Here is a 27,762-nt window from a genome sequence, read left to right as displayed (position 1 = left end):
ATATGGTGACATATGTGTACTTCGATAATAAATTTACTTTGGACTTTGAATATGATTTTATGACCTCTTCTAAACTCCAGTGGACTCGAGCCTGTCATCAAGGGGCAAGCCGCTAACTACTAGTGGTCATTATTCCACCGAGACTGTTCGGCCGCACGGAACAGCCTGAACCGATCCGCCGCACTCACCTCCCGTCTCTCCGTCACACGGCACGCCGCTCCGTTCCCAGGGCAACCACGAACTTTCTGGAAAAGGTCCGCCGGCTCTCGCGCCAGGCAAAACGTACTCGCGAGATTTCCCGGCGCCCTGCACGCGCGCTCGTTTGTTGGGTTTGTTGTTTGACTGGGAGCAATGGCGGCGGAGAGACCGATTCCTCAGTTGATGGAAAGCTTCAAACCGGCTGGGGCTGCGGACAGTTCTGCAGGCAACGGGGCTGGTAAGCGTCCCCTTCCTCCAGCCTTACTGCGAAATGATCATTGGTTTCCATGGGGCGGGGGATGGGGTTGTTGGGGGGGGGGGCGGGGTGATTGGTGTCCTGGGGTGATGGCGGGGCGTTCGACATGAGACTGAAGCAAAACCGAAGTCGGTGGCCACGGCTCAGTAGAAATCCTTGCTTTGTGGTCCAAACTCGATAACATCGGCATTTGCAACGTAGAACTATAGAAGCCCACCTTTAATCCTCCTTCGCTCCCCATTCTCCCCCCCCCCCCGCATCATGCAAAGCTTTTCAATGAAGAGGTGATGATGACCCGGTCTCTGAGTGAAGGAGTAGCTGTTACTAGTGAGTACTGGTACTCACTACACCGGCAAAATACTGGACGTTAAAGTAAAGACTTATTAAAGATTTACAAACCAAACTGCATCTTTTAGCATGGGCACATGGCAGTGATTTTTGTAAACTAATACAGGACATTTTGTAAACGAACACTTTATAAAGAGAAAAGTAAAGTGCAGGCTTACAACGGTAGTGTCAAGGTTACAGAGTTATACCCAGTGGAGAAGGTTGAACACATGGAGTATTCTTCTGTTAAAACAAGAATGCTTGAGAGGGTGACTTTTTTTTTACATAGCCTGTGAATATATCCTTAATTGCCCTTGAGAAGGTCATCCACCTTTTTGACCTGCTGCAGTTTTTGTGAAGAATGCTCCCACAGTGAGATGAGGTGGAGCGTGGCCAGATTTTCTGTGTATAGGTTAGTTTTCAGCATAGAATGAAATTTGGAATGAGTGCTGCTGCCAAATCTTGCTTTTTTGCTCATGGTAGGTCCTGGTGTAACAGTAATGGGAGAAAGGAATGTTTTTAAGATGGTATAGATGAGTGTTGATCAGTTATGTGAATGGTTTTGGGTGTGTTGGAACCAAATGCCTGTAGTCAAGTGGAACTTATTGAGTCACAATTGTGACTTACCTTGCAGACAGTGGAAAGGCTTTGCAGTCACTAATGCATCCTCTAACATGCATTGTAACAAAACCATTTATATGAGAGCACCACTTCTGGCTTCTGATTGTTTGTGATCCATGTGAGGTGGGGAGCTAATGCCATTGAGTGTCATGAGGACTTGGTTAGACTCACTAGTTGAAGATGACCCTTGGCTGGCATTAGTGTCATAAATGCACTTTGCCATCTTTCAACCCAAATCCGAATATTATCTCCAGCTTATTGAATATGGGTTCATGTTGTAGTACATAAATTAATGCTGGAGCCGTCTCTTGGATATACACTGATTGTTAAAGTCCTTGAGGATCTCATGCCATGTCCATGGGTTGAGATAATTGGCTTTGATCATTTGTAACCATCTTCGTTTATGCTCAATATATGCAAAACTGCTGGAGAATTTTTCTTTTGATTTCCACTGATTAGCTTTATTAAAGTTGCTACATATTGGATTTCTTTTTTGTGCATTTTTACAAGGATGTCTTTTTCAAAAAGAATGCATAATATGGTTTTGTGGGCATAGAATAACTAAGACTGTCCATATCAAAGTTCAAAGTACATTTATTTACATATGTGTGTATTGTATAACCTTGAGATTCATCTCCTTAACAGACAGCCACAAAACAAAGAAACCAAAAGAACCCATTTTAAAAAATGACGGTCAAACACCAAAGTGCAGAGGGAAAAAACTAATCATGCAAGCAAATGGCTTTCTGAACTGAAGTCAAGTCACTTTTTATTGTCATTTCGACCATAACTGCTGGTATAGTACACAGTAAAAACGAGACAATGTTTTTCAGGACCATGGTGCTACATGAACAATACAAAAACTACACTGAACTATGAAAAACGACACAAAACTACACTAGACTACAGACCTACCCAGGACTGCTTAAAGTGCATAAAACAGTGCAGGCATTACAATAAATAATAAACAAGACAACATGCACAGTAGAGGGCAGTAGGTTGGTGTCAGTCCAGGATTTTGGGTATGGAGGAGTCTGATGACTTGGGGGAAGAAACTGTTACATAGTCTGGTCATGAGAGCCCGAATACTTCGGTGCCTTTTGCCAGATGGCAGGAGGGAGAACAGTTTGTATGAGGGGTGCGTGGGGTGTAATGCTGTTCACTTTACGGATGCAGCATGTGGCGTAAATGTCTGTAATGGCGGGAAGAGAGACCCCACTGATCTTCTCAGCTAACCTCACTATCTGCTGTACGGTCTTGCGATCTGAGATGGTGCAATTTCGAACCAGACAGTGATGCAGCTGCTCAGGATGCTCTCAATACAACCTCTGTAGAATGTGGTGAGAATGGGGGGAGGGAGATGGACTTTTCTCAGCCTTTGCAGAAAGTAGAGACGCTGCTGGGCTTTCTTTGCTTTGGAGCTGGTGTTGAGGGACCAGGTGAGATTCTTCATCAGGTGAACACCAAGAAATTTGGTGCTCTTAACAATCTCTACGGCGGATGTTCAGCAGAGAGTGGTCGTTCCGTGTCCTTCTGAAGTCAGTAACGATCTCTTTTGTTTTGTTCACATTCAGAGACAGGTTGTTGGCTCTGCACCAGCCCGTTAGCCGCTGTACCTCCTCTCTGTGCGCTGACTCATCGTTCTTGCTGATGAGACCCACCACAGTCATGAAATCGGCAAACTTAATGATATGGTTCGAGCTGTGTGTTGCAGCACAGTCATGGGTCAGCAGAGTGAACAGCAGTGGACTGAGCACACAGCCCTGGGGGGCCCCCGTGCTCAGTGTGATGGTGTTGGAGATGTTGCTTCTGACCCGGACTGACTGAGGTCTCCCAGTCAGGAAGTCTAGGATCCAGTTGCAGAGGGAGGAGTTCAGGCCCAGTAGGCTCAGCTTTCCAATCAGTTTCTGAGGAATGATTGTGTTGAATGCTGAACTGAAGTCTATGAACAGCATTCGAACGTACATGTCTTTTTTGTCCAGGTGGAGGGTAATGGCAATGGCGTCGTCTGTTGAACGGTTGGGACGGTACGCGAACTGCAGGGGGTCCAGTGAGGAGGGCAGCAGGGTCTTGATGTGCCCATGACGAGCCTGTTGAAAACTTCATAATAATAGATGTGAGTGCGACGGGACAGTAGTCGTTGAGGCAGGACGCTGAACACTTCTTTGGCACGGGGATGATGGTGGCGGCCTTAAAGCATGTAGAACGATGGCGCTGCTCAGGGAGATGTTGAAGATGTCAGTGAGAACCTCAGCTAGCTGGTCTGCACACCCTCTAAGCACTCTGCCAGGAATATTGTCTGGTCCAGCAGCCTTCCGTGGGTTGACCCTGCATGGGGTTCCCCTCATATCGGCCATGGTAAGACACAGCCCCTGGTCATTTGGAAGATGGGTGGTCTTCCTCGCCGCCACGTCATTTTCTGCGTCAAAACGAGTGTAGAAGTTATTCAACATATTTGGGAGGGAGGCATCACCAGCACAAGCAGGTGGTGTTGTCTTGTAATTGGTGATGTCCTGAATGCCCTTCCACATGCACCACGTGTCGCTGCTGTCCTGGAAGTGGCTGTGGATTCGCTGGGCATGTGCACGCTTTGCCTCTCTGATGGCCCGGGACAGTTTGGCCCTCGCTGTTGTTAGGGCTGCCTTATTGCCTGCTCTGAAGGCGGAGTCATGGGTCCTCAGCGGTGCACGCACCTCCATGGTCATCCATGGCTTCTGGTTAGCGCGTGTAGTGATGGTCTTGGCCACAGTGACATCATCGATGCACTTGCTGATGTAGCTAGTCACTGATGCTGTGTACTCCTCTAAGTTGGTAGAGTCTCTATTGGTTGCAGCCTCCCTGAACATGTGCCAGTCAGTGTGCTCAAAGCAGTCTTGAAGAGCAGAGATGGCTCCTGCTGGCCTGCTTCTGTCACAACACGCTGGAGGAACTCAGCAGGTCGGGCAGCATCTATGGAAAAGATCGGTCGACGTTTCGGGCCGGAGCCCTTCATCAGGACTGTAGAGGGAAGGGGCAGAGGCCCTATAAAGAAGGTGGGGGGAGGGTGGGAAGGAGAAGGCTGGTAGGTTCCAGGTGAAAAACCAGTAAGGGGAAAGATAAAGGGGTGGGGGTGGTGATAGGCAGGAAAGGTGAAGAAGGAATAAGGGAAAACAATGGGTAGTAGATGCATCTGCAGATTATTTTGTGTTTACGATTCACCTGCTTCTGAACTGGTCTGGAGCGTTTGACGAGCGGTCTGTATGCTGGGATTAGCATAACAGAGATGTGGTCAGAGTAACCGAGGTGGGGGCGGGGCTCCACCTGGTACGCGTCGGGAATGTCCCCAAAGATAGTCCGTCCCTGGACCCTTAGTTCGGTGCAGAGTCGAGCAGCAAGCTGAACCAGCCTGACCCTTGCCTCGGGCTCCGACACTGATCTTTTCATTCTGGGCCAGCACGTAAATTGTTGTTCAAACATCAGGATCAGTCGCTTCAATATACTGTGGCTTGGACACTGCCACCTCAACTTGGCCTGGTGCTTAAATCATCGTCTAAACTGCTTTTATGTTCATCTAGTATTCAAGAGGAGTATTGGGATAGGAATCTGCATAGAGAAGTATCAGCATTTGTTTGTTTCATCAGGGGAGGTAAGACCTTTATGATAAGCTTGATGTGTCATGCATTCAGGCCTGTATTTTAACTAGAAAAGCCCGGCTGTGACTAGAAGAAACATGAAAACACTGTTTCAAACCATAACTGATTCAACAAAGAAATATGTAAAAAGTTTAAACAGTCCTCTGGACACACTTAAAACTTCCACATAAGAAAAGTGGGAATGACTAATTTAGAGTTCAACCCTTTCTGTTGAAAATTTCCTTAAAGTCAACGTTGTGTCACACTTTATTGAATCGTGAGCAACCTCATTTGTGACATTTCTTGCTATTTGCCCAGCGTTCTGTGTTATACTTGACTAATCAAACATTGATTTAAAGTTTTAGCTGGTAAATGAAAGCCACTAGGGTAAGAATACTGATTCCAGTTAATCAAAAACATATGAAGGGAGGAAAAAAAACATTATAAAAGAGATGTGACAAAGAACCTAATAGCCAGATTTGTATTTTTCAGAATTAGAATCAGGTTTATTATCACTGACAGATGTCATGGAATTTGTTGTTTTGAGGTAGCAATGCAGTGGAATACATATCATATACTGTAAATTACAATGAGAAATGTGTATGGAAAGTAAATGGTCAAGAGTGCAAAAAAGTGAAGCAGGGTTCACTGACGTTCAGAAATCTGATAGCGAAGGAGAACAATTCCTAAAACATTGAGTCTATTTTCAGGCTCCCATACCTACTCCCTGACGATAGTAGTGAGAAGCGGGCATGTCCTGGGTAATGGGATCCTTAATGATGGATGCTGCCTTTTTGAGGCATCACCTTTTGAGGATATCATTGATGCTGTGGAGGCTAGTGTCCATTCTACATAAAGTCCAATTGCTGCACATTACTTTAGTTGAGAGGGTCTGTAGTTTTCAGTTTTATTTTCATTTGTGTGTTTTATTTTACATTGTAGATCTCTGTTCGATTCTGCATGCAGTTTTTGTCATGGTGCTGAGTATAAAAATGTTATTAAATGTGATTTAACTTTTAATTTGCTGTGATTTGAAACTTCAAAGGTAAAATTATTATCAAAGTACATATGTCACCATATACAACTCTTGAGATTCATTTTCTTGCGGACAATCACAGTAAATACAAGAAACACAATAGAATAGAAAGACTGTTCCCAATAGGACGGACAACATCCAGTGTGCAAAAAAGACAAACTGGAAATGCAAAAAGAAAGAAAAATAAAATAGCAATATACATTGAGAGCATGAGATGAATAATCCTTGAAGGTGAGTCCCTAGGTTGTGGCAATGGTTCAGTGATGGGACAAGTGATGGCCCCTCTGGTTCAAGGGCTTAATGGCTGAAGGGTAATAACTGTTCTGAACTTAGTGCATGTCTTGAGGCTTCAGCACCACCTTCCTCATGACAGTAGTGAAAAGAGAGCATAACCTGGACGGTGGGCATTCTTGATGGAACATTTTGAGACTTTGCTTTTCTGTATTGTGAAGTTGATTTTTGAAAGCTTGTTGGATATCTTTTATAAAATATCAGTTCTCTAATGTTCTGTTAATTTATAGCTAATATTTTGTGAAATAGGTTTTGATTATTTGTACCCTAATCTAATGTGGTGCGTTCAAACAGCATACTTATTTATACAAGCCAGCATCAATGAGCTTTTACGTTTAGTTATATAGTAGCAATAAATAAGTTGCATAGGCACAATAGGGCTTTGCTTCCAGATGTGCTCAATGCCTTCTATTCTCAAATTGATTGTCAAAACATGAAGTCCATTTGGCAATGACCATCTCCATGATCTCCATTAAGTACAGGTGCATCACGAGGCTGTGTGCTAAGTCCCATGCTCTACACATTTTACACTTGTGTAGCTAAGCACAGCTACACTACCATATTCAAGTTTGCTGATGACACCGCTGTTGTAGGCTGAATCAAATATGGTGACAAATCAGTGTTATAAGAGGGAGATTGAAAAGCTAGCTGAGTAGTACCAAATCCACAACCTCTTGCTTAATGTCAGCAAGACCAAGGAGCTGATTGACTTCAGGAGGAGGAAGCCATAGATCCATGAACCAGTCCTCATCAGAAGTGGAGAAGGTCAGCAAATTTAAATTTCTTGGTGTTACTATTTTGGAGGACTTGTCCTGGGCCCAGCATGTAAGTGCAATTACAAAGAAAGCATGGCAGAGCCTCTGCTTCCTTAGAGTTTGTATAGATTTGGCATGACAGCTAAAACTTTTGACAATCTTCTATAGCTGTGTAGTGGATATTGACTGGCTGTATGACAGCCTGGTATGGAAACACCAATACCTGTGAATGGAAAACCCTGTGGAAAGTAGTAGATATGGCCCAGTCCATTGTGGGTAAAGCACTCCTCACCATTGAGCACATCTACATGAAGCGTTGTCACAGGAAAGCAGCATGCCCCACTACCCAGGACATGCTCTCTTCTTGCTGCTGCTTTCAGCACGGAGGTATAGGAGCCTAAGGACTCTCACCACCAGGTTCAGGAATAGTTATTGCCTCAACCATCAGGCTCTTGAACCAAAGGGGATAATTTCACTCAACTTTACTTGCCCCATCATTGAAATGATCCCACAGCCTGTGGACTCACTTTCAAGGACATTTCATCTCATGTTCTAGTTATTTATTGCTTATTTATTATTATTTTTCTTTTGTATTTTCACAGTTTTTGCACACTGGTTGTTTGCCCTGTTGTATGCAGTCTTTCATTAATTTTATTATGATTATTGGATCTGCTGAGTATGCCCGCAAGAATCTCAGGGTTCCATGTGGTGGCATATATGTACTTTAATAATAAATTTAGTTCAAAAAGCTTCATGTCTTAATGTTGAGCTGTGGTGCGGAAGATTGGCTGCACTGTTTCATATTACTAGGTGTCTGCTGTGTTACTTCATGGTGAATAGATCAAAGTTTTCCTAAAATATGGAACAAGTTTTTTTAAATGTTTATCGCATTTGGGTTCAAGCCCTTAGGAAAGACTTCTGACCCAAAACATTGACTGGTTTCTCTTTCCACAGATGCTGCTTGACTGACCAAAATCTTCCAGTCTTTCGTTTTTGTTTCAGATTCCAGCATCTATAGTTGCATTTATTTGCAAAGTAATTGCTTCGAGCTTGTATTGGTCAGAATTTGTTCTTATTTAATAAGAATTTGTATATTAAACATTACTGGAATTTTCCTGCTGATGTGCTGATGTATTGCTGTAAGTGTCCTTGATGTGAGAACCGAAGGAATAGGGGAAGGAGGAGTGATAAGTCCCATAAATACACCCTGCAGATAAGGTCATAGCTTATCTGATTTTGACATTAACTTCCACTTTCCTGCATGGTGCCCATAACTTGATCACTCAGGTCTAAAAGTCGTCCTTAGCCTAGGATGTTCTTAATAATTTAGCCTGTATAGCACGCTGGGTGGGTGATTCAAATAATTCAGTCTTTGAGAGACAGAATTGGGCACCATCTCAGTTTTAAATGGATGAGCTCTCATCCCGAGGCCATACCCTTTCGTGCCCTTATAAATTTTTAAAGAATCACTATTTATTTTTTTAAGTTCCAGAGTAAAGGCCTAATCTGCACAACTTGCCCTCATTTTATTGCTGGAATCAGTCTAGTGAAGCTTCTGTTTTTCTGTCTCCAAGTATTCTTTCTTAAATAGACTAAAATCATGTAAACTGTTCCAGATGTGGTCACAACAAAAAAAAATAAAAATTCCCAGTATTTGTCCTTCATTCTTCTATTAATGGTCAATGTCCTACTGGTTGTATCTGGATGTCAATTTATATTTTTTAAACAGACAGTAAGAACTTTTTAACTTTATTACTAGTGTTCAGTCTTGCACCATTGAAGTAATATTCTGCTTTTCTATTCTTGCAAACACATACTTGCATTTCTTCACCTTATATTTGCCACAGTCAAGCCCATTCAGTTAACTTGTGTATGTCCCTCTTCAGGTGTTCTGTACTCTCCTAATACGATGTATCCTAGATTACTGAGAGAAATAAAAAGAGAGCTTGCAGAGGCCCTAGCCATGAAAATTAAGGAGTGATGCTGAGGACTGTAACATTGCAATGTTTGCACTCTTGTTCAATAAAGGCTACAAGATAAATCTAGAAAAGACAGAACGATTGGGTTAATTTGGTTTGTAAAGTTCTAGGAATAGTAATCAGCTACAGAATTGGCAATCATTTGGAATAATGTGGGTTGATCAGAGAAAGCTAGCATGGATTTCTTAAAAGCAGATCATGTCTAAGTAGTTTAATTGAGTTTTTTTGAATGACAGATGTGTGAGCTATGTTAATGTGGTCTATATGAATCTTCAAAAGGTATTTGTCAAAGGTAATCTGCCACATTATAAATTTATCAAGACTGCAGGCAGGCCAAAGAATAAAAGGGTCATTTGCAACATAGATATGATATTGGCATGTAACAGAAAACAGAGCTTGGTATTGAAAGGATATTTCCAAAGTGGAGGGCTGTACACAGTGGAATTTCCTAGGTTAGCTTAATGATTTGGCTTTCTGCTGCACAAAACTTAAAAGCTGAGCTAATTGTGCAGAGGAAAGTTTTAAACCTTTATCTGTATGGATGAATGGAATGTGCAGATGGTTGACAGATGAAATAAAATGATGTGATGTAACTAATACTTCAACAGGAAGATTGTGAACAAGTATTGTAAACTAGAGAGGTTGTTCTAGAACAGAGGTCCCCAACCTTTCTTGCATCACAGACCAGTTTAATATTGACAATATTCTTGCGGACTGGCCGACGGGGGGGGGGGGTAACTCATATCATTTCATATCGCCAAATCATATCATTCCCTCGCGGCCCGGTGGTTGGGGACCACTGTTCTAGAAGGAGTAGAAGAATAGAAAGTTTCAGGGATGTAAGTGCACAGTTCATAGAATGAGGTAGGGCAGGTTGAGAAATAAGTTTATGAAAATATATGGGATATTGTGCTTTTACCAATCACAAGCAGGGAAGTTGGGATGAACTTTTAGGAAATGCTTTCTTGGCTCGGATTAGGGTGTTGAGCCTATATCTGTCTGCCACAGTTCAGGAATGATAAAAAGGCTTGAGAAGATGAAAGAAAAAGCTGCTAAAATTATTCCAGGGAATGAAGGATTTAATTATGTGGATAGATTGGAGAAGATGAGAATCTTCTTGGAACAGAGGATTTGTAAGAAAATCTGATGACTTTAAAATCAAGAAGGACACAAGGTCAGAAGTCAGACTGGAGGTACTCCATTGGCAAAGGGATCAAAACTAGAAATTGGTAGAATTAAAAGTATTTGGCAGAAAAAGCTACCATAAAGAAAACCTTATGCAACAAGTAGGGTCTGAAATGTATTATTGGGGTGATAGTTAAGTCATTCAGATTCAAGTTTTGGTGTTCTAAATAGAGCTGGTTAAGTATACGAAAGAGAAGAATTTGTGGATTATGAAGAGTGGTGGGAGGGGAGTAGGGAAACTAGTTGGATTGCTTTTGCATTGAGCTAATGTGGACTTGACCTGAATAACCTCCTTTGATTCTATAATCATTAAAGGATGTTTAAAGAAGATGGTAGCTATGGCTTGATAGTAGCACTCTGCTCTTTCAGTTTAGTTCTTTTGATTTTCTTTCACAGTACAAAAGATCATCGAAGGAAATAGTGAGCTCTTCACAGACAGTCACTGCAAAGTGTGTAATGCTGTGCTGATTTCAGAGTCCCAGAGACTAGCACATTACCAGGTAATGAAATAGCAGACCTATTTAAATTTCCTTTTGACTTAAATGTGAATTATCTGTTTGTAACTCATCTGATTGGTGCATGTTAAGCATGAAACCAAGGGCTGAACAAAATATGCTTAAAATAGAGAATAGGTCTTAGTGAGTAAAAATACTTCTGGTTTTATCCATGATCTGCAGACATAGATCAGTTTTCCATCTTGTTTACTGAAGCCAGTAATTAGGAATTAGCAGAAGAACTGATCAACCTGATGCCTCTTTTCCCCAGAAAATCCCAATACATCCACACACTTAATGTAAAATTTAAAAGTGAAAAGGCCAATTGCTGGACTCCACATACAGTTTCCTGATATTCTCCAGTGTTATACTAAGGACTTAACTCTAGGATCCTGTGTTGGACCTAGCCTTGTTGATTTCTATCGAAATTATAGAGTATTGGATTAGTAAACAGAGTAAGGAACGTTACTTTTGTTTTTCCAAATCTGCTCAATGTAATGCTTTTAATTTTGTGTTTTTTGGTTAACTATTATTTTTTTAAACCATGCCAATGTATTTTATTTTACTAAATAGATTTCCCATATTGCAATAAATTACTAAAAGATTACTCAGAGTTTCGTAGCCAGATTGTTGTTGGTTTTCAGGGCAGTGGCTCCTCAATCAATAGCTGAAGATCTGTGGCTGCTTTGGGTGTGCTACTGGACCTTTTGATAATTTGGGCCAGTAATCTTCATGCTTGATGTCTCGATTGATTAGGTACTATTGTGAGAAATGGGCTATCAAGATATGATTGGCATTGTTTATAACAGACTGACAGCAACATTTTAAAATGTTATTTTAATAAACTTCCAATATTGGAATTAATTTACAGTAGAGAATGAAATGGTTTTGCATTAATAGTTATTTCTGCAATTGTTTGTTTCCATTTATTTCACAACTGCAATATCACATGACTTGTAGTCAGATTTCGATATTAACTTCAGTATGTTTTGTATACTCCTTATTCTACCATTTCAATGTTCATTGACAGCAGGGATGAAAGCATCCTTTGTTAAGGCATCAATAACTGAAGTCCACTATAATTATCTCTACAGAGCAAGAAGCATGCCAACAAAGTACGTCGGTATGAAGAGCTTCATCAAGATGGCGAGCCAGTTGCCAAAATAATAATAAAAGATTCTTCTGTAAGTCTTTAATGAATAATTGAATGATGCAACACTGAAGGAGGCATTTAGGCTCATCATTCCTGTTCTGGCCCTTTGTCTTGAAATCTTTAATTGTGATGCTCAGAATTAGATAGTTTTCTAGCTGAGGCATAGCCTGTGATTATTTTTTTCCAGAAGTTATCATAATTTCCTTGCTTTAGAACTTGAGGTGGCTCCCCACCCCACATTATGGAGAGGTTCTCTTAGAAAACTATCTTCATTGTGATTTTTCTGCAGCGCAAGCTTCATTTCCCATTGAATCTCATGCTCTAATCAGAGGTGCATTCCTAAAGAATGTTTTTCTCCCAGGACATTTTATCTGCAATGACAAAGTGAACCACCACTGTTAATTAACAGCTGAGCCTAATGTTAAATTCAGGATGGATGAGGTTTATGTCAAAGAAACAAATAATTGCAATATTTTCACATTTATTTATTTTGGCTCCACATGTATTCTGTAGGAACGACTTTATTCAGTATCTCAGTAAATTGTGAATTCTGTCAGTGCATGTTTCTGTAATCTGAATGGCCATATCATGAGGTCAGTTCATAGAGCCCAAGATCCCAAATGTTTTTTAAACTTGTTTTACTCTGTTCAGAGAATCGTATCTATGTCACAAATTACCTTTTAATGTGCCCCTTTAAAATTCTATCATTTTGTTTGACGCTTATTGATTCTTCCCATTGAAATGAATGTTGAATTCTTCCATGAAATTTTGTCTGCTAAAGTGTGGGGTACAGGTCACAGGATAAAGTTTAGGCCATTTAGGATGAAAGGGGAAAGTTCACTCAGGATTGTAAACCTATGCACTTCTATACTTCAAAGGGCCTTTACTTTTGGAAACATTCATCTCCTCAATCATATTTTCCTCCTCTTCTCTGAGTAACTCAGTAAAAGATGGCAGAGGAAGCATCTTGTGGGTAGTTTGAGTGCATAGAGCAATCATCAGGTGACAGAGTGCCTTTCATAACTTGCTCCACCCTCAAGCAATTACTCTCAGACAGTTGAATGCCCCCTTTGTGGCACAAGCAGTGCAGCAGTTTTTCCAATTTGAAAAGGTAGGCAGACTGCTTCTCTCCTTCCTTCTGGAATGTGTGCCTAAACTACTTCATAAGATAAGCTGAACTTTCAGAAGTGCCAAAGCATTTTCCAGAGCTTGCATATAGTTAGCTAATGTGGCTAAAGGATTTTTTACCTTAAGGAACCTCACTGCCAGACCCTTTAAACACTCTACTAACTTGTTCTTTCATATTACCTGAACACTGCCATTCGTACCGTATCTGAGCTGTCTGCTCAGCCCAAGCCTCATATTCTCAGATTCAGAATCGGGTTTATTATCACCGCATGTGACACGAAATTTGTTAACTTAGCAGCAGCAGTTCAATGCAGTACATAATATAGAAGAAAAACAAAATAAAATAATAATAAGTAAGTAGATCAATTACAGTATATGTATTTTGAATAGATTAAAATCGTGCAAAAAACAGAAATAATATATATTTAAAAGGTGAGGTAGTGTCCAAGGGTTCAATGTCCATTTAGGAATCAGATGGCAGAGGGGGGTGAAGCTGTTCCTGAATCTCTGAGTGTGTGCATTCAGGCTTCTGTACCTCCTACCTGATGGTAACAGTGAGAAAAGGGCATGCCCTGGGTGCTGGAGGTCCTTAATAATGGACGCTGCCTTTTTGAGACACTGCTCCTTGAAGATGTCCTGGGTACTTTGTAGGCTAGTACCCAAGATGAAGCTGACTAAATTTACAACCCATTGCAGCTTCTTTTTGTCCTGTGCTGTAGTGCTCCCCATACCAGACAGTGATGCAGCCTGTCAGAATGCTCTCCACGGTACATCTATAGAAGTTTTTGAGTGTATTTGTTGACATACCAAATCTCTTCAAACTCCTAATGAAATATAGCCACTGTCTTGCCTTCTGTATAACTGCATCGATATGTTGGAACCAGGTTAGATTCTCAGAGATCTTGATACCCAGGAACCTGCTCACCCTCTCCACTTCTGATCCCTCTGAGGATTGGTATGTGTTCCCTTGTTTTGCTCTTCTGGAAGTCCACATTCAACTCTTTCGTCTTACTGACGTTGAGTGCCAGGTTGTTGCTGCGACACCACTCCACTAGTTGTGATATCTCTCTCCTGTACATCCTCTCTTCTCCATTTGAGATTCTACCAATAATGGTTGTATCATCAGAAAATTTATAGATGGTATTTGAACTATGCCTAGCCACACAGTCATGGATATATAGAGAGTAGAGCAGAGGGCTAAGCACACACCTCTGAGGTGCACCAGTGTTGATCGTCAGCGAGGAGGAGATGTTATCACCAATCTGCACAGATTGTGGTCTTCCGGTTAGGAAGTCGAAGATCCAATTGCAGAGGAAGGTACAGAGGCCCAGGTTCTGCAACGTCTCAATCAGAATTGTGCCCCACTGAACTTGTATCTGCCTACCTGGACTCCATTTTGTCACCCATAGTTCAGTCCTTCCCCACCTACATCCGGGATACATCCCATGCCCTCCACCTCTTCAATAACTTCCAGTTTACTGGTCCCGACCGCTTCATTTTCACTATGGATGTCCAATCCTTAAACACCTCCATTCCCCATCAAGAAGGCTTCAAAGCCCTCCGCTACTTTCTGGACAATAGACCTCACCAGTTCCCCACTACCGCTACATTCCTCTGGTTGGTGGAACTGGTACTCACATTTAATAACTTTTGGCTCTTCCTACTTTCTTCAGACCAAGAGTGTAGCTATGGGCACTCGCATGGGCCCCAGCTATGCCTGCCTCTTCGTTGGTTATGTGGAACAGTCTGTGATGGTACTGCTCCCCAACTTTTCCTTCGCTACATTGACGACTACCTTGGGGCTGCTTCCTGCACCCATGCTGAGCTCCTCAATTTCATCGACTACTTCAAACTTCCACCCAGCCCTCAAATTCACTTGGTCTATCTCGGACACTTCTCTCCCGTTTCTTGACCTCTCGGTCTCCATCTCTGGAGACAGACTCTCCACTGATATCTTCCACAAGCCCACTGACTCTCATAACTACCTCGACTATACCTCTTCCCACCCTGCCACATGCAAAAATGCCATTCCCTATTCCTCTCTCCGCCGCATCTGCTTTCCGTTCTAGGACATCTGAAATGTCCTCTTTAAGGATCATGGTTTCCCTTTTGCCGTGATCAATAATGCCCTTACCTGCATCTCCTCCATTTCCCGCATTTCGGCCCCTACCCCATCCTCCCGCCACCACAACAGAGACAGAGTTCCCCTTGTCCTCACCTACCACCCCACCATCCTCCGGATCCAGCACATTATCCTCCACAACGTCCGCCACCTTCAACAGGACCCCACCACTAAGCACATCTTTCCCTCTCCACCCCTCTCCGCTTTCCACAGGGATCATTCCCTCCGCGACTCCCTGGTCCACACGTCCCTGCCCATGGACCTCCCACCCGGCACTTATCCCTGTAAGCGTAAGTGCTACACTTGTCCCTACACCTCCCCTCTTGCCACCATTCAGGGCCCCAAACAGTCCCACCAGGTGAGGCAGCACTTCACTTGTGAGTCTGTTGGGGTCATCTATTGCATCCGGTGCAGTCTCTACATCGGTGAAACCTGATGCAGATTGAGGGACCGCTTTGTTGAGCACCTCCACTCCGTCCGCCACAACAGACAGGATCTCCTGATTGCCACCCACTTCAACTTTTCTTCTCATTCCCATTCGGATATGTCCATACACGGCCTCCTCTACTGCCATGATGAGGCTAAACTCATGTTGGAGGAGCAACACATCATATACTGTCTAGGTAGTCTCCAGCCCCTGGGTATGAACATTGAATTCTCCAACTTCTAGTAATTCCTTCCCCCTCCCTTCCCCTTCCCCTTCCCCTATCCCAGTTTCACTCTGCCCCCTCCCCCAGCTGCCTACTACCTCCCTTAGTGGTTCCGCCTCCTTCTACTACCCATTGTGCTTTCCCCTATTCCTTCTTCACCTTTCCTGCCTTTCCCCTCCCGCACCCCTTGATCTTTCCCCTTACTGGTTTTTCACCTGGAACCTTCCAGCCTTCTCCTTCCCACCCTACCCCCACCTTCTTTATATGGCCTCTGCCCCTTCCCTCTTCAGTCCTGATGAAGGGTTCCGGCCCGAAACGTTGACTGATCGTTTCCACGGATGCTGCCCGACCTGCTGAGTTCCTCCAATATGTTGTGAGTGTTGCTTTGACCCCTACATCTGCAGAATATTTTGTGTTTAGGATTGTGGGAATGATAGTATTAAATGCTGAGCTATTCTTCTTCTCCATCAAGTGTGAGCTTGACTCTAGAGAACATGCTCAGCTTATGATCACTTTTGTTCTCCGCTGGTACACTTTGGCATTTATCAGCCAGTGAAGTAATAGCCGAAACCAGCTCAGAGTTTAAATCAACCGCTGAAGGACCTACTAGACCTTTCATATCAGAGAACTCCTTTCTCCAACTTCACAGGAAAGAGAACAACTTGTCTTTAGAACCTTCACCCTCAGCTGTGTTCCCTCCCATCTCGCAATATATGATCTGCCGAGGTCCAGCCTCCCCAGGTACCCCGATCCTAACAGGCAGAGTGACTTAAGTCACATCACTGGTAGTCATAACGTATCCGACCTTAATCTCTGGGCATCCATAATAACCTTAATTATGACACACCTCACTTTCCACAAAAGTGACACAGGATAAGCTGCTTAATCCATCCTGATAGAGCATTCTTACAGCATTCCATCTCTGGAATGTAACCCTCTCACCTTGGTTCGTAATAAACCAGGCTCATTAGCTAACTGTGATTAAGAGCCATGTGACTCAACATTGCATGGGTAACAGTGAGAAAGCCACCTTCAATAAGCAACATGTCTAGGGTTGGTATGATTCAGGTTCAACCCAACAGGAAAGTTGAAATGTTCTGATGAGGGAATGGATATTATGACTGCTCTGTAAAGGCTGTCCCATGCAATGTTATCATTTGCTAGGAAATGAGAGACCTTACACTAGCATAAAATTAAAGTGGAAGAATAGTTACAGATATTTTGACTTTAACAAACAGTTAATAGAAAAAAGAAAAAGGGCCCACTACAGTTAAACCGGTCTAAATATTGGAGCTCATTTCTGGCGTAGTGGGGTGTTTTGCTTTGATTACTCACATGCTAAACCCAAGTTCTGTGTGAAAGACACCAGCCACAGTTTGAATTTCCCTTGAAAACCATTTTGAACGAACTGACTAACTCCTCCTTGGAACCATTTGTCTGCATAAAGCACTTCTTACAATGGGGTCTCCTTTGAGTGGCATTCCTTCCCTTGTGCTCTGCTCCAAATCTGCCAATGAAGATCCAAAACTAGACCACTGTCTCCTAGAAATCTGATCCCGACCAGCTGTCTTGAATGTTCCATAGCATCCCACTGGGCAGAATGTTACAGCAGGTTACCAAGACAAACCCAGTTGGCTGACAACATTCCTAGGCTGAGCAAACAGCTCCTTATCTCAGCTGAAGCCAAAACGTAGTCTGTGATGCTTAACTAACAGAATATACTGCGTTTGCATAAAAGCTGCTCAAAGCATAGCAGCGGAAATACAATAACCAGGCATTACAAATGCTTGGTGATTCAGACCTAGATAAATAGGTCTTTAGCTAGCAAAGGTTTAGAAATCAAGCAGAAGAATGAGTTTGAGGAAAAAAAACAGAAAACATTCAGCATGCCAGGCAACATTCATGGGGGAAAATTATACTTAAAGTCAAAGACCTTTTGTCAGAATAGTAACCTCGATGAATGCAATTGAATTTGATCTTGTTAAATAACAGAACAGGGTTAATAGGTCTTGTGTCTTAGTCCTGCTTTAATTTAACTTTAGTTTTATCTCCTTTGATGTAAGTAAATATTTTTTTCACTGCAAGAGGAGTTAAGTCCATAGTTTAAAATGGCTTATTGAAATTATATGGGACCCTGTTGAGATTGCAATTGAATTATTTCTTAGTCTGGTATCCAACCAAAGGAAGGAACTACTTGCAATAGAGGGGATGGAACAAGGATTTACTAAATTGATCCCTGGGGTAGAGTAATTGTCCTCTAAGAAGAGACTATGTAGACCAAAACTGTACCCTCTAGAGACTAGAAAATCGAGAGAGATTAACGGAACTTAACAGGATACATGTTTGGTAGAGATGGTGTTTCTCTCCCCCCCCCCCCCCCCGGGTGAAATTTCTTGAGCAAAGGGACATAATCTGAAAATAAAAGGTCAAGTAAGAGAGCCATGAAGACTAGGTCAACATATATACTTAAGCCAGAGTTAAGAGTGTTTAGGTATTCGAATGGATATGGAGTAAGCGCAGAGAAGTGGCACTGACATAAACACAATCTGTGAGTTTATTGAGCAGATGCTCGGGACTACAGGATTTAGATCCGCTTCAAATTGTTATGTTCATAAACACTTTGATTACAACTAGTAAACGTATTTTCGGCCATAACAATTAACTGTAAAATTTGGGACCTATTTGAAGTTTTTTTTCTTAAGTAAAAAAGCAATGTAAGATTTTAGTTTGATAGCACTTTTTCTTTTGTCATCCTTACCAGTGAATTCCTAGTCTGCAGATTCCTCTGCTCTGTTTAGCTGATTTGCCCAATTCTTTAAAGCACTGCAATATTTTATTTCTTGCATAAATGTTAGAAGTTATAGGCATCCGTTAGTCTTGTGAGACCATGAATTTGCGCCTTGGAAGGTTTCCAGGGCACAGGCCTGGGCAAGGTTGTATGGAAGACCGGTAGTTGCCCATGCTGCAAGTCTCCCCTCTCCACGCCACCCATGTTGTCCAAAGGAAGGGCATTAGGAACCATACATCTTGGCACCGGTGTCGTCGCAGAGCAATGTGTGGTTCAGAGCCTTGCTCAAGGATACAACACGCTGCCTCAGCTGAGGCTCGAACTAGTGACCTTCAGATCACTAGATTAACGCCTTAACCACTTGGCCATGCACCATTGTTAGAAATAGAGTTAACGTAAACAGTAATTTTTGAACCTTCCCACAGGACAGTAGCAATGGAGAAGTTGATCGGAATAAATATTGTCCACTCTGTAATGTGACCTTTACATCACCAGTTGTTGCCCAGTCTCATTACCAGGGAAAGAACCATGCAAAAACTCTGAAACTCAAGCAAAAACAAGATGAAACTATCCCAGCATCTTCTGGTAAGTAACCCTGATACGTTGTTGTGCCCAAAAATTAAGATTATGATCCTGATTTCTAGGAATCTACTTGTGTAAACTGGTTTTCAGCAATCTTTTGATTTGCAGTCATAAGGTTAGGGAAAAAATAGAGATCGGTAAGTATAGGTGAAGAATTGCTTTGACAATAGTTTTGAATGTGTTCCTTAAGAATTTGCTCATCTTTTCAGATTGGGAATTAAATCTGCCATTTCTGAATGACAGCATTCAATGTATTACCAAAGGAAGTTGTGTTTTGTTTCTAAGCTAATGTCATTTTGTAGTGAAATGAAAATCTATGTGTGGCACAGTGGCCTCACTGCGTCAGTGACTCAGGTTTGTACCTGACTTCTCATGATAACTGGGTACTTTGCATGTTCTTCCCATGGCAATGTAGGCTTCTTTCTTGTGCTCTGGATTTCCTTCTCATCCTAAGGATATGCGGGTTGGTAATTTAGTTGATCATTATAAATTGCTCTTTGTATGTAGGTCAGTTGTAGAATCAAGGGAGATGACAAATGTGGACAGAATAAAATAAGATTAGTGGAGGATTTGTGTAATGTGTGAATGATGGATTTGCTGAGCCAAAGGACCTATTTCTAACAAGAGGAAGTCTGCAGATGCTGGAAATCCGAACAACACACACAAAATGCTGGAGGAACTCAGCAGGCCAGGCAGCATCTGTGGAAAAAAGTACAGTCGATGAACATACTGATTTCCACCAGCATTTTGTGTTTATTGCTCAGACCTATTTCTATGTTGTTTGACAGTGTGTACTCTGTAGATAATTATTAAAATATTAAAGGGAGCAAGTAACATTCAAAAGTTTACACAATGTGGAGCTCTAGGGTAGAGTATAGATGTTTAAGATGATCATTCCTTTTATATCTTACTAGAAAATGGATTTGCCTCCAAATATTTGTGTACCAATAAGTACAATTAATTGGGTGCTCTGATTAAAGAATGGAGTTCAATGGAAAGACTAAACTTATGTTTGCCAAGTAACTTGAAAATGTTCTGAAATAGTCGGCGGCAAACGCAGGAAGCTCGGAGTGAACAGTTACCAGAGTGTAAAATTAAGTGTCCAGGAAAAACACTGACAGATTTTTAAATTGAAGTTAGCAACTGAATTACTGATTTTGAGAACATTCAATGCAGGTCTTAATTAACAAGGACCAAAAATGTCCAACCTAGCCCTCCAGGTTTACACTGCCAGATTTGACACTCGTTACCGCAAAAGGAATTAATAGACTACTTTCATTTTAAAGAAATTTTACGACCTGAACGTCACGAAAATCTATGGGCTGTCTACACTTCTGGCTGCCTTGTAAAACAGCCAACATGATTACACTTCCTCCCTTACCACCATTCAGGGCCCCAAACAGTCCTTCCAGGTGAGGCATCACTTCACCTGTGAGTCGACTGGGGTGATATACTGCGTCCGGTGCTCCCGATGTGGCCTTTTATATATTGGTGAGACCCGACGCAGACTGGGAGACCGCTTTGCTGAACATCTACGCTCTGTCCGCCAGAGAAAGCAAGATCTTCCAGTGGCCACACATTTTAATTCCACATCCCATTCCCATTCTGACATGTCTATCCACGGCCTCCTCTACTGTAAAGATGAAGCCACACTCAGGTTGGAGGAACAACACCTTATATTCCGTATGGGTAGCCTCCAACCTGATGGCATGAACATTGAATTCTCTAACTTCCGCCAGGCCCCACCTCCCCCTCGTACCCCATTTGTTACTCTTTTTTATGCACACATTCTTTCTCTCACTCTCCTTTTTCTCCCTCTGTCCCTCTGAATATACCTCTTGCCCATCCTCTGGGTCACCCCCCCCCCCCGTCTTTCTTCCCGGACCTCCTGTCCCATGATCCTCTCGTATCCCCTTTTGCCTATCACCTGTCCAGCTCTCGGCTCTATCCCTCCCCCTCCTGTCTTCTCCTATCATTTTGCATCTCCCCCTCCCCCTCCAGCTTTCAAATCCCTTACTCACTCTTCCTTCAGTTAGTCCTGACGAAGGGTCTCGGCCTGAAACGTCGACTGCGCCTCTTCCTATAGATGCTGCCTGGCCTGCTGCATTCACCAGCAACTTTGATGTGTGTTGCTTGAATTTCCAGCATCTGCAGAATTCCTGTTGTTTGCGTTTAAATTCACTACTGCGAAGCCTCTTCCGGAGGATGCCTACACCAAAGAAGTTTAGATCCTCTCTTCGACGGGAGTTCAGTGAAACCATCTCTCACTGCTCCCCATCTGTGATTTCTTCGGCTCTTCAACTTTTCGACCACACTTTGACTCAAACTCGCTATCACAGCCATGTATCCTTTCTTGGAACGTGCCTCCGTCGCCAACTTACTCCAGTTGGCTTTAGGATTCGTTTCCAAGCCTCTCAATTTGGACCTTCTGAGGATCCCAGGTACTCACATTTTATTGACTCTGCCTCTCGCCGCTTCTCCCGTCAAGCTCTGAAGGCGACGCTCTCCGCCATGAGGAGGTACTTGGTGTCCCTATCCCAGACCCTTCCACACCTTCGGGACACTTTCTTCGCCGTCTGTAATGGTCCTACCCGCTATTTCATCCTCCGTCGGATCCACGCCTGCAATCGCCGTTTTTTTGACTTTGTCATGTTAGGCAAAGATCGCAAGATCTTACATCTACGGACTCCAGAGCCTGCCGGCCCCGACGCTAGCAGGCATGAACTTTCAATTGCGGCCTCTGCCATTGATCTCGGCGGCTCCAACACCTCAGGACATATTCAAAACCCAGACTCCAGCAACGACCATGGACACATTCGAAGTGATTACGCAACCACCAACTGCAACTCCAGCCTTGAACTCCGGGCCGGGTCTTTATGTGCTGCTGTTGTGACTCCCGTCTCCCCTTCCCCCACCACCACTCCGCAGCCCTGTCTTCCTCAGATCCCACCGTCAACTCCTGGGCCCTCAGAGGCTCCATCTTCCTCTCACCCCAACCCTCCCCTCTCCACTGACACCCCCAGCCTCCCCGCTCCCTCCTCTGATCCCAGCTCTCATCCGTGCCGGGTCTTTACCATCCCCTCCGACCTTCAACTGTCGGAGGCAGAACGCTCTGTTCTCAGTAAGGGCCTCACGTTTGTCCCCCTTCGCCCACACCTCAGCGAGTTCCGTGTTCGCCACGATGCGGAACTTTTCTTCCGCCGTCTCCGTCTCCGAGCCTACTTCTTCGGCAAGGACTCTTCCACCCCCACCGATGACCCCTTCTCCCGTCTTCAACCCTCCTCTTCTTCATGGACACCCCGCTCTGGTCTTCTGCCTGCTCTGGATCTCTTTATTGCCAACTGCCGACGGGACATCAACCGTCTCGACTTCACCGCACCTTGTCCCCATTCCAACCTCACTCCTTTGGAACGCTCTGCTCTCCACTCCCTCCGCACTAATCCTAACATTATTATTAAACCCGCTGATAAAGGGGGTGCTGTTGTAGTCTGGCGTACTGACCTCTACCTTGCCAAGGCACAGCGACAACTCGCGGATACCTCCTCTTATTTACCCCTCGATCGTGACCCCACTAAGGAGCACCAGGCCATTGTCTCCCACACTATCAACAACTTTATCCGCTCAGGGGATCTCCCATCCACTGCTACCAACCTTATAGTTCCCACACCTCGCACTTCCCGTTTCTACCTCCTACCCAAGATCCACAAACCTGCCTGTCCTGGCCGACCTATTGTCTCAGCTTGCTCCTGCGTACCTCGACACTGTTTTATCACCCCTTGTTCAATCCCTTCCGACCTATGTTCGTGACACTTCTCACGCTCTTAAACTTTTCGATGATTTTAAGTTCCCTGGCCCCCACCGCTTTATTTTCACCATGGATGTCCAGTCCCTATATACTTCCATCCCCCATCAGGAAGGTCTCAAAGCTCTCCGCTTCTTTTTGGATTCCAGACCTAATCAGTTCCCCTCTACCACCACTCTGCTCCATCTAGCGGAATTAGTCCTTACTCTTAATAATTTCTCCTTTTGCTCCTCCCATTTCCTCCAAACTAAAGGTGTAGCTATGGGCACCCCTATGGGTCCTAGCTGTGCCTGCCTTTTTGTTGGGTTTGTGGAACAATCTATGTTCCGTGCCTATTCTGGTATCTGTCCCCCACTTTTCCTTCGCTACATCGACGACTGCATTGGCGCTGCTTCCTGCACGCATGCAGAACTCGTTGACTTTATTAACTTTGCCTCCAACTTTCACCCTGCCCTCAAGTTTACCTGGTCCATTTCCGACACCTCCCTCCCCTTTCTAGATCTTTCTGTCTCTGTCTCTGGAGACAGCTTATCCACTGATGTCTACTATAAGCCTACTGACTCTCACAGCTATCTGGACTATTCCTCTTCTCACCCTGTCTCTTGCAAAAACGCCATCCCCTTCTCGCAATTCCTCCGTCTCCGCCGCATCTACTCTCAGGATGAGGCTTTTCATTCTAGGACGAGGGAGATGTCTTCATTTTTTAAAGAAAGGGGCTTCCCTTCCTCCACTATCAACTCTGCTCTTAAACGCATCTCCCCCATTTCACGTACATCTGCTCTCACTCCATCCTCCCACCACCCCACTAGGAATAGGGTTCCCCTGGTCCTCACCTACCACCCCACCAGCCTCCGGGTCCAACATATTATTCTCCGTAACTTCGGCCACCTCCAACGGGATCCCACCACTAAGCACATCTTTCCCTCCCCCCCTCTCTCTGCATTCCGCAGGGATCGCTCCCTACACAACTCCCTTGTCCATTCGTCCCCCCCATCCCTCCCCACTGATCTCCCTCCTGGCACTTATCCGTGTAAGCGGAACAAGTGCTACACATGCCCTTACACTTCCTCCCTTACCACCATTCAGGGCCCCAAACAGTCCTTCCAGGTGAGGCATCACTTCACCTGTGAGTCAACTGGGGTGATATACTGCGTCCGGTGCTCCCGATGTGGCCTTTTATATATTGGTGAGACCCGACGCAGACTGGGAGACCGCTTTGCTGAACATCTACGCTCTGTCCGCCAGAGAAAGCAAGATCTTCCAGTGGCCACACATTTTAATTCCACATCCCATTCCCATTCTGACATGTCTATCCACGGCCTCCTCTACTGTAAAGATGAAGCCACACTCAGGTTGGAGGAACAACACCTTATATTCCGTATGGGTAGCCTCCAACCTGATGGCATGAACATTGAATTCTCTAACTTCCGCCAGGCCCCACCTCCCCCTCGTACCCCATTTGTTACTCTTTTTTATGCACACATTCTTTCTCTCACTCTCCTTTTTCTCCCTCTGTCCCTCTGAATATACCTCTTGCCCATCCTCTGGGTCACCCCCCCCCCCCGTCTTTCTTCCCGGACCTCCTGTCCCATGATCCTCTCGTATCCCCTTTTGCCTATCACCTGTCCAGCTCTCGGCTCTATCCCTCCCCCTCCTGTCTTCTCCTATCATTTTGCATCTCCCCCTCCCCCTCCAGCTTTCAAATCCCTTACTCACTCTTCCTTCAGTTAGTCCTGACGAAGGGTCTCGGCCTGAAACGTCGACTGCGCCTCTTCCTATAGATGCTGCCTGGCCTGCTGCATTCACCAGCAACTTTGATGTGTGTTGCTTGAATTTCCAGCATCTGCAGAATTCCTGTTGTTTGCGTTTAAATTCACTACTGCGAAGCCTCTTCCGGAGGATGCCTACACCAAAGAAGTTTAGATCCTCTCTTCGACGGGAGTTCAGTGAAACCATCTCTCACTGCTCCCCATCTGTGATTTCTTCGGCTCTTCAACTTTTCGACCACACTTTGACTCAAACTCGCTATCACAGCCATGTATCCTTTCTTGGAACGTGCCTCCGTCGCCAACTTACTCCAGTTGGCTTTAGGATTCGTTTCCAAGCCTCTCAATTTGGACCTTCTGAGGATCCCAGGTACTCACATTTTATTGACTCTGCCTCTCGCCGCTTCTCCCGTCAAGCTCTGAAGGCGACGCTCTCCGCCATGAGGAGGTACTTGGTGTCCCTATCCCAGACCCTTCCACACCTTCGGGACACTTTCTTCGCCGTCTGTAATGGTCCTACCCGCTATTTCATCCTCCGTCGGATCCACGCCTGCAATCGCCGTTTTTTTGACTTTGTCATGTTAGGCAAAGATCGCAAGATCTTACATCTACGGACTCCAGAGCCTGCCGGCCCCGACGCTAGCAGGCATGAACTTTCAATTGCGGCCTCTGCCATTGATCTCGGCGGCTCCAACACCTCAGGACATATTCAAAACCCAGACTCCAGCAACGACCATGGACACATTCGAAGTGATTACGCAACCACCAACTGCAACTCCAGCCTTGAACTCCGGGCCGGGTCTTTATGTGCTGCTGTTGTGACTCCCGTCTCCCCTTCCCCCACCACCACTCCGCAGCCCTGTCTTCCTCAGATCCCACCGTCAACTCCTGGGCCCTCAGAGGCTCCATCTTCCTCTCACCCCAACCCTCCCCTCTCCACTGACACCCCCAGCCTCCCCGCTCCCTCCTCTGATCCCAGCTCTCATCCGTGCCGGGTCTTTACCATCCCCTCCGACCTTCAACTGTCGGAGGCAGAACGCTCTGTTCTCAGTAAGGGCCTCACGTTTGTCCCCCTTCGCCCACACCTCAGCGAGTTCCGTGTTCGCCACGATGCGGAACTTTTCTTCCGCCGTCTCCGTCTCCGAGCCTACTTCTTCGGCAAGGACTCTTCCACCCCCACCGATGACCCCTTCTCCCGTCTTCAACCCTCCTCTTCTTCATGGACACCCCGCTCTGGTCTTCTGCCTGCTCTGGATCTCTTTATTGCCAACTGCCGACGGGACATCAACCGTCTCGACTTCACCGCACCTTGTCCCCATTCCAACCTCACTCCTTTGGAACGCTCTGCTCTCCACTCCCTCCGCACTAATCCTAACATTATTATTAAACCCGCTGATAAAGGGGGTGCTGTTGTAGTCTGGCGTACTGACCTCTACCTTGCCAAGGCACAGCGACAACTCGCGGATACCTCCTCTTATTTACCCCTCGATCGTGACCCCACTAAGGAGCACCAGGCCATTGTCTCCCACACTATCAACAACTTTATCCGCTCAGGGGATCTCCCATCCACTGCTACCAACCTTATAGTTCCCACACCTCGCACTTCCCGTTTCTACCTCCTACCCAAGATCCACAAACCTGCCTGTCCTGGCCGACCTATTGTCTCAGCTTGCTCCTGCGTACCTCGACACTGTTTTATCACCCCTTGTTCAATCCCTTCCGACCTATGTTCGTGACACTTCTCACGCTCTTAAACTTTTCGATGATTTTAAGTTCCCTGGCCCCCACCGCTTTATTTTCACCATGGATGTCCAGTCCCTATATACTTCCATCCCCCATCAGGAAGGTCTCAAAGCTCTCCGCTTCTTTTTGGATTCCAGACCTAATCAGTTCCCCTCTACCACCACTCTGCTCCATCTAGCGGAATTAGTCCTTACTCTTAATAATTTCTCCTTTTGCTCCTCCCATTTCCTCCAAACTAAAGGTGTAGCTATGGGCACCCCTATGGGTCCTAGCTGTGCCTGCCTTTTTGTTGGGTTTGTGGAACAATCTATGTTCCGTGCCTATTCTGGTATCTGTCCCCCACTTTTCCTTCGCTACATCGACGACTGCATTGGCGCTGCTTCCTGCACGCATGCAGAACTCGTTGACTTTATTAACTTTGCCTCCAACTTTCACCCTGCCCTCAAGTTTACCTGGTCCATTTCCGACACCTCCCTCCCCTTTCTAGATCTTTCTGTCTCTGTCTCTGGAGACAGCTTATCCACTGATGTCTACTATAAGCCTACTGACTCTCACAGCTATCTGGACTATTCCTCTTCTCACCCTGTCTCTTGCAAAAACGCCATCCCCTTCTCGCAATTCCTCCGTCTCCGCCGCATCTACTCTCAGGATGAGGCTTTTCATTCTAGGACGAGGGAGATGTCTTCATTTTTTAAAGAAAGGGGCTTCCCTTCCTCCACTATCAACTCTGCTCTTAAACGCATCTCCCCCATTTCACGTACATCTGCTCTCACTCCATCCTCCCACCACCCCACTAGGAATAGGGTTCCCCTGGTCCTCACCTACCACCCCACCAGCCTCCGGGTCCAACATATTATTCTCCGTAACTTCGGCCACCTCCAACGGGATCCCACCACTAAGCACATCTTTCCCTCCCCCCTCTCTCTGCATTCCGCAGGGATCGCTCCCTACACAACTCCCTTGTCCATTCGTCCCCCCCATCCCTCCCCACTGATCTCCCTCCTGGCACTTATCCGTGTAAGCGGAACAAGTGCTACACATGCCCTTACACTTCCTCCCTTACCACCATTCAGGGCCCCAAACAGTCCTTCCAGGTGAGGCATCACTTCACCTGTGAGTCAACTGGGGTGATATACTGCGTCCGGTGCTCCCGATGTGGCCTTTTATATATTGGTGAGACCCGGCGCAGACTGGGAGACCGCTTTGCTGAACATCTACGCTCTGTCCGCCAGAGAAAGCAGGATCTCCCAGTGGCCACACATTTTAATTCCACAT

General features: G+C 44.8%; 1 protein-coding gene across 1 annotated transcript in view; it reads left to right on the top strand.

The window, feature by feature from the left end:
- Positions 1-238: 238 nt before the first annotated feature.
- LOC134349386 (zinc finger protein 346-like) overlaps positions 239-27,762 on the top strand; it is a 54,618-nt gene continuing 27,094 nt past the window's right edge. Inside the window, exons 1-4 of the mRNA XM_063053605.1 lie at positions 239-436; positions 10,656-10,759; positions 11,848-11,937; positions 19,020-19,179. Coding sequence (XP_062909675.1) covers positions 352-436; positions 10,656-10,759; positions 11,848-11,937; positions 19,020-19,179 — 439 coding nt within the window. The 5' untranslated portion in view covers positions 239-351. The remainder of the gene's footprint in view (positions 437-10,655; positions 10,760-11,847; positions 11,938-19,019; positions 19,180-27,762) is intronic.

Source organism: Mobula hypostoma, chromosome 7 (genome assembly GCF_963921235.1).
Source record: "Mobula hypostoma chromosome 7, sMobHyp1.1, whole genome shotgun sequence".
Classification (NCBI taxonomy): Eukaryota; Metazoa; Chordata; class Chondrichthyes; order Myliobatiformes; family Myliobatidae; genus Mobula; species Mobula hypostoma.
This window is presented reverse-complemented; position numbering and strand designations above follow the sequence as displayed.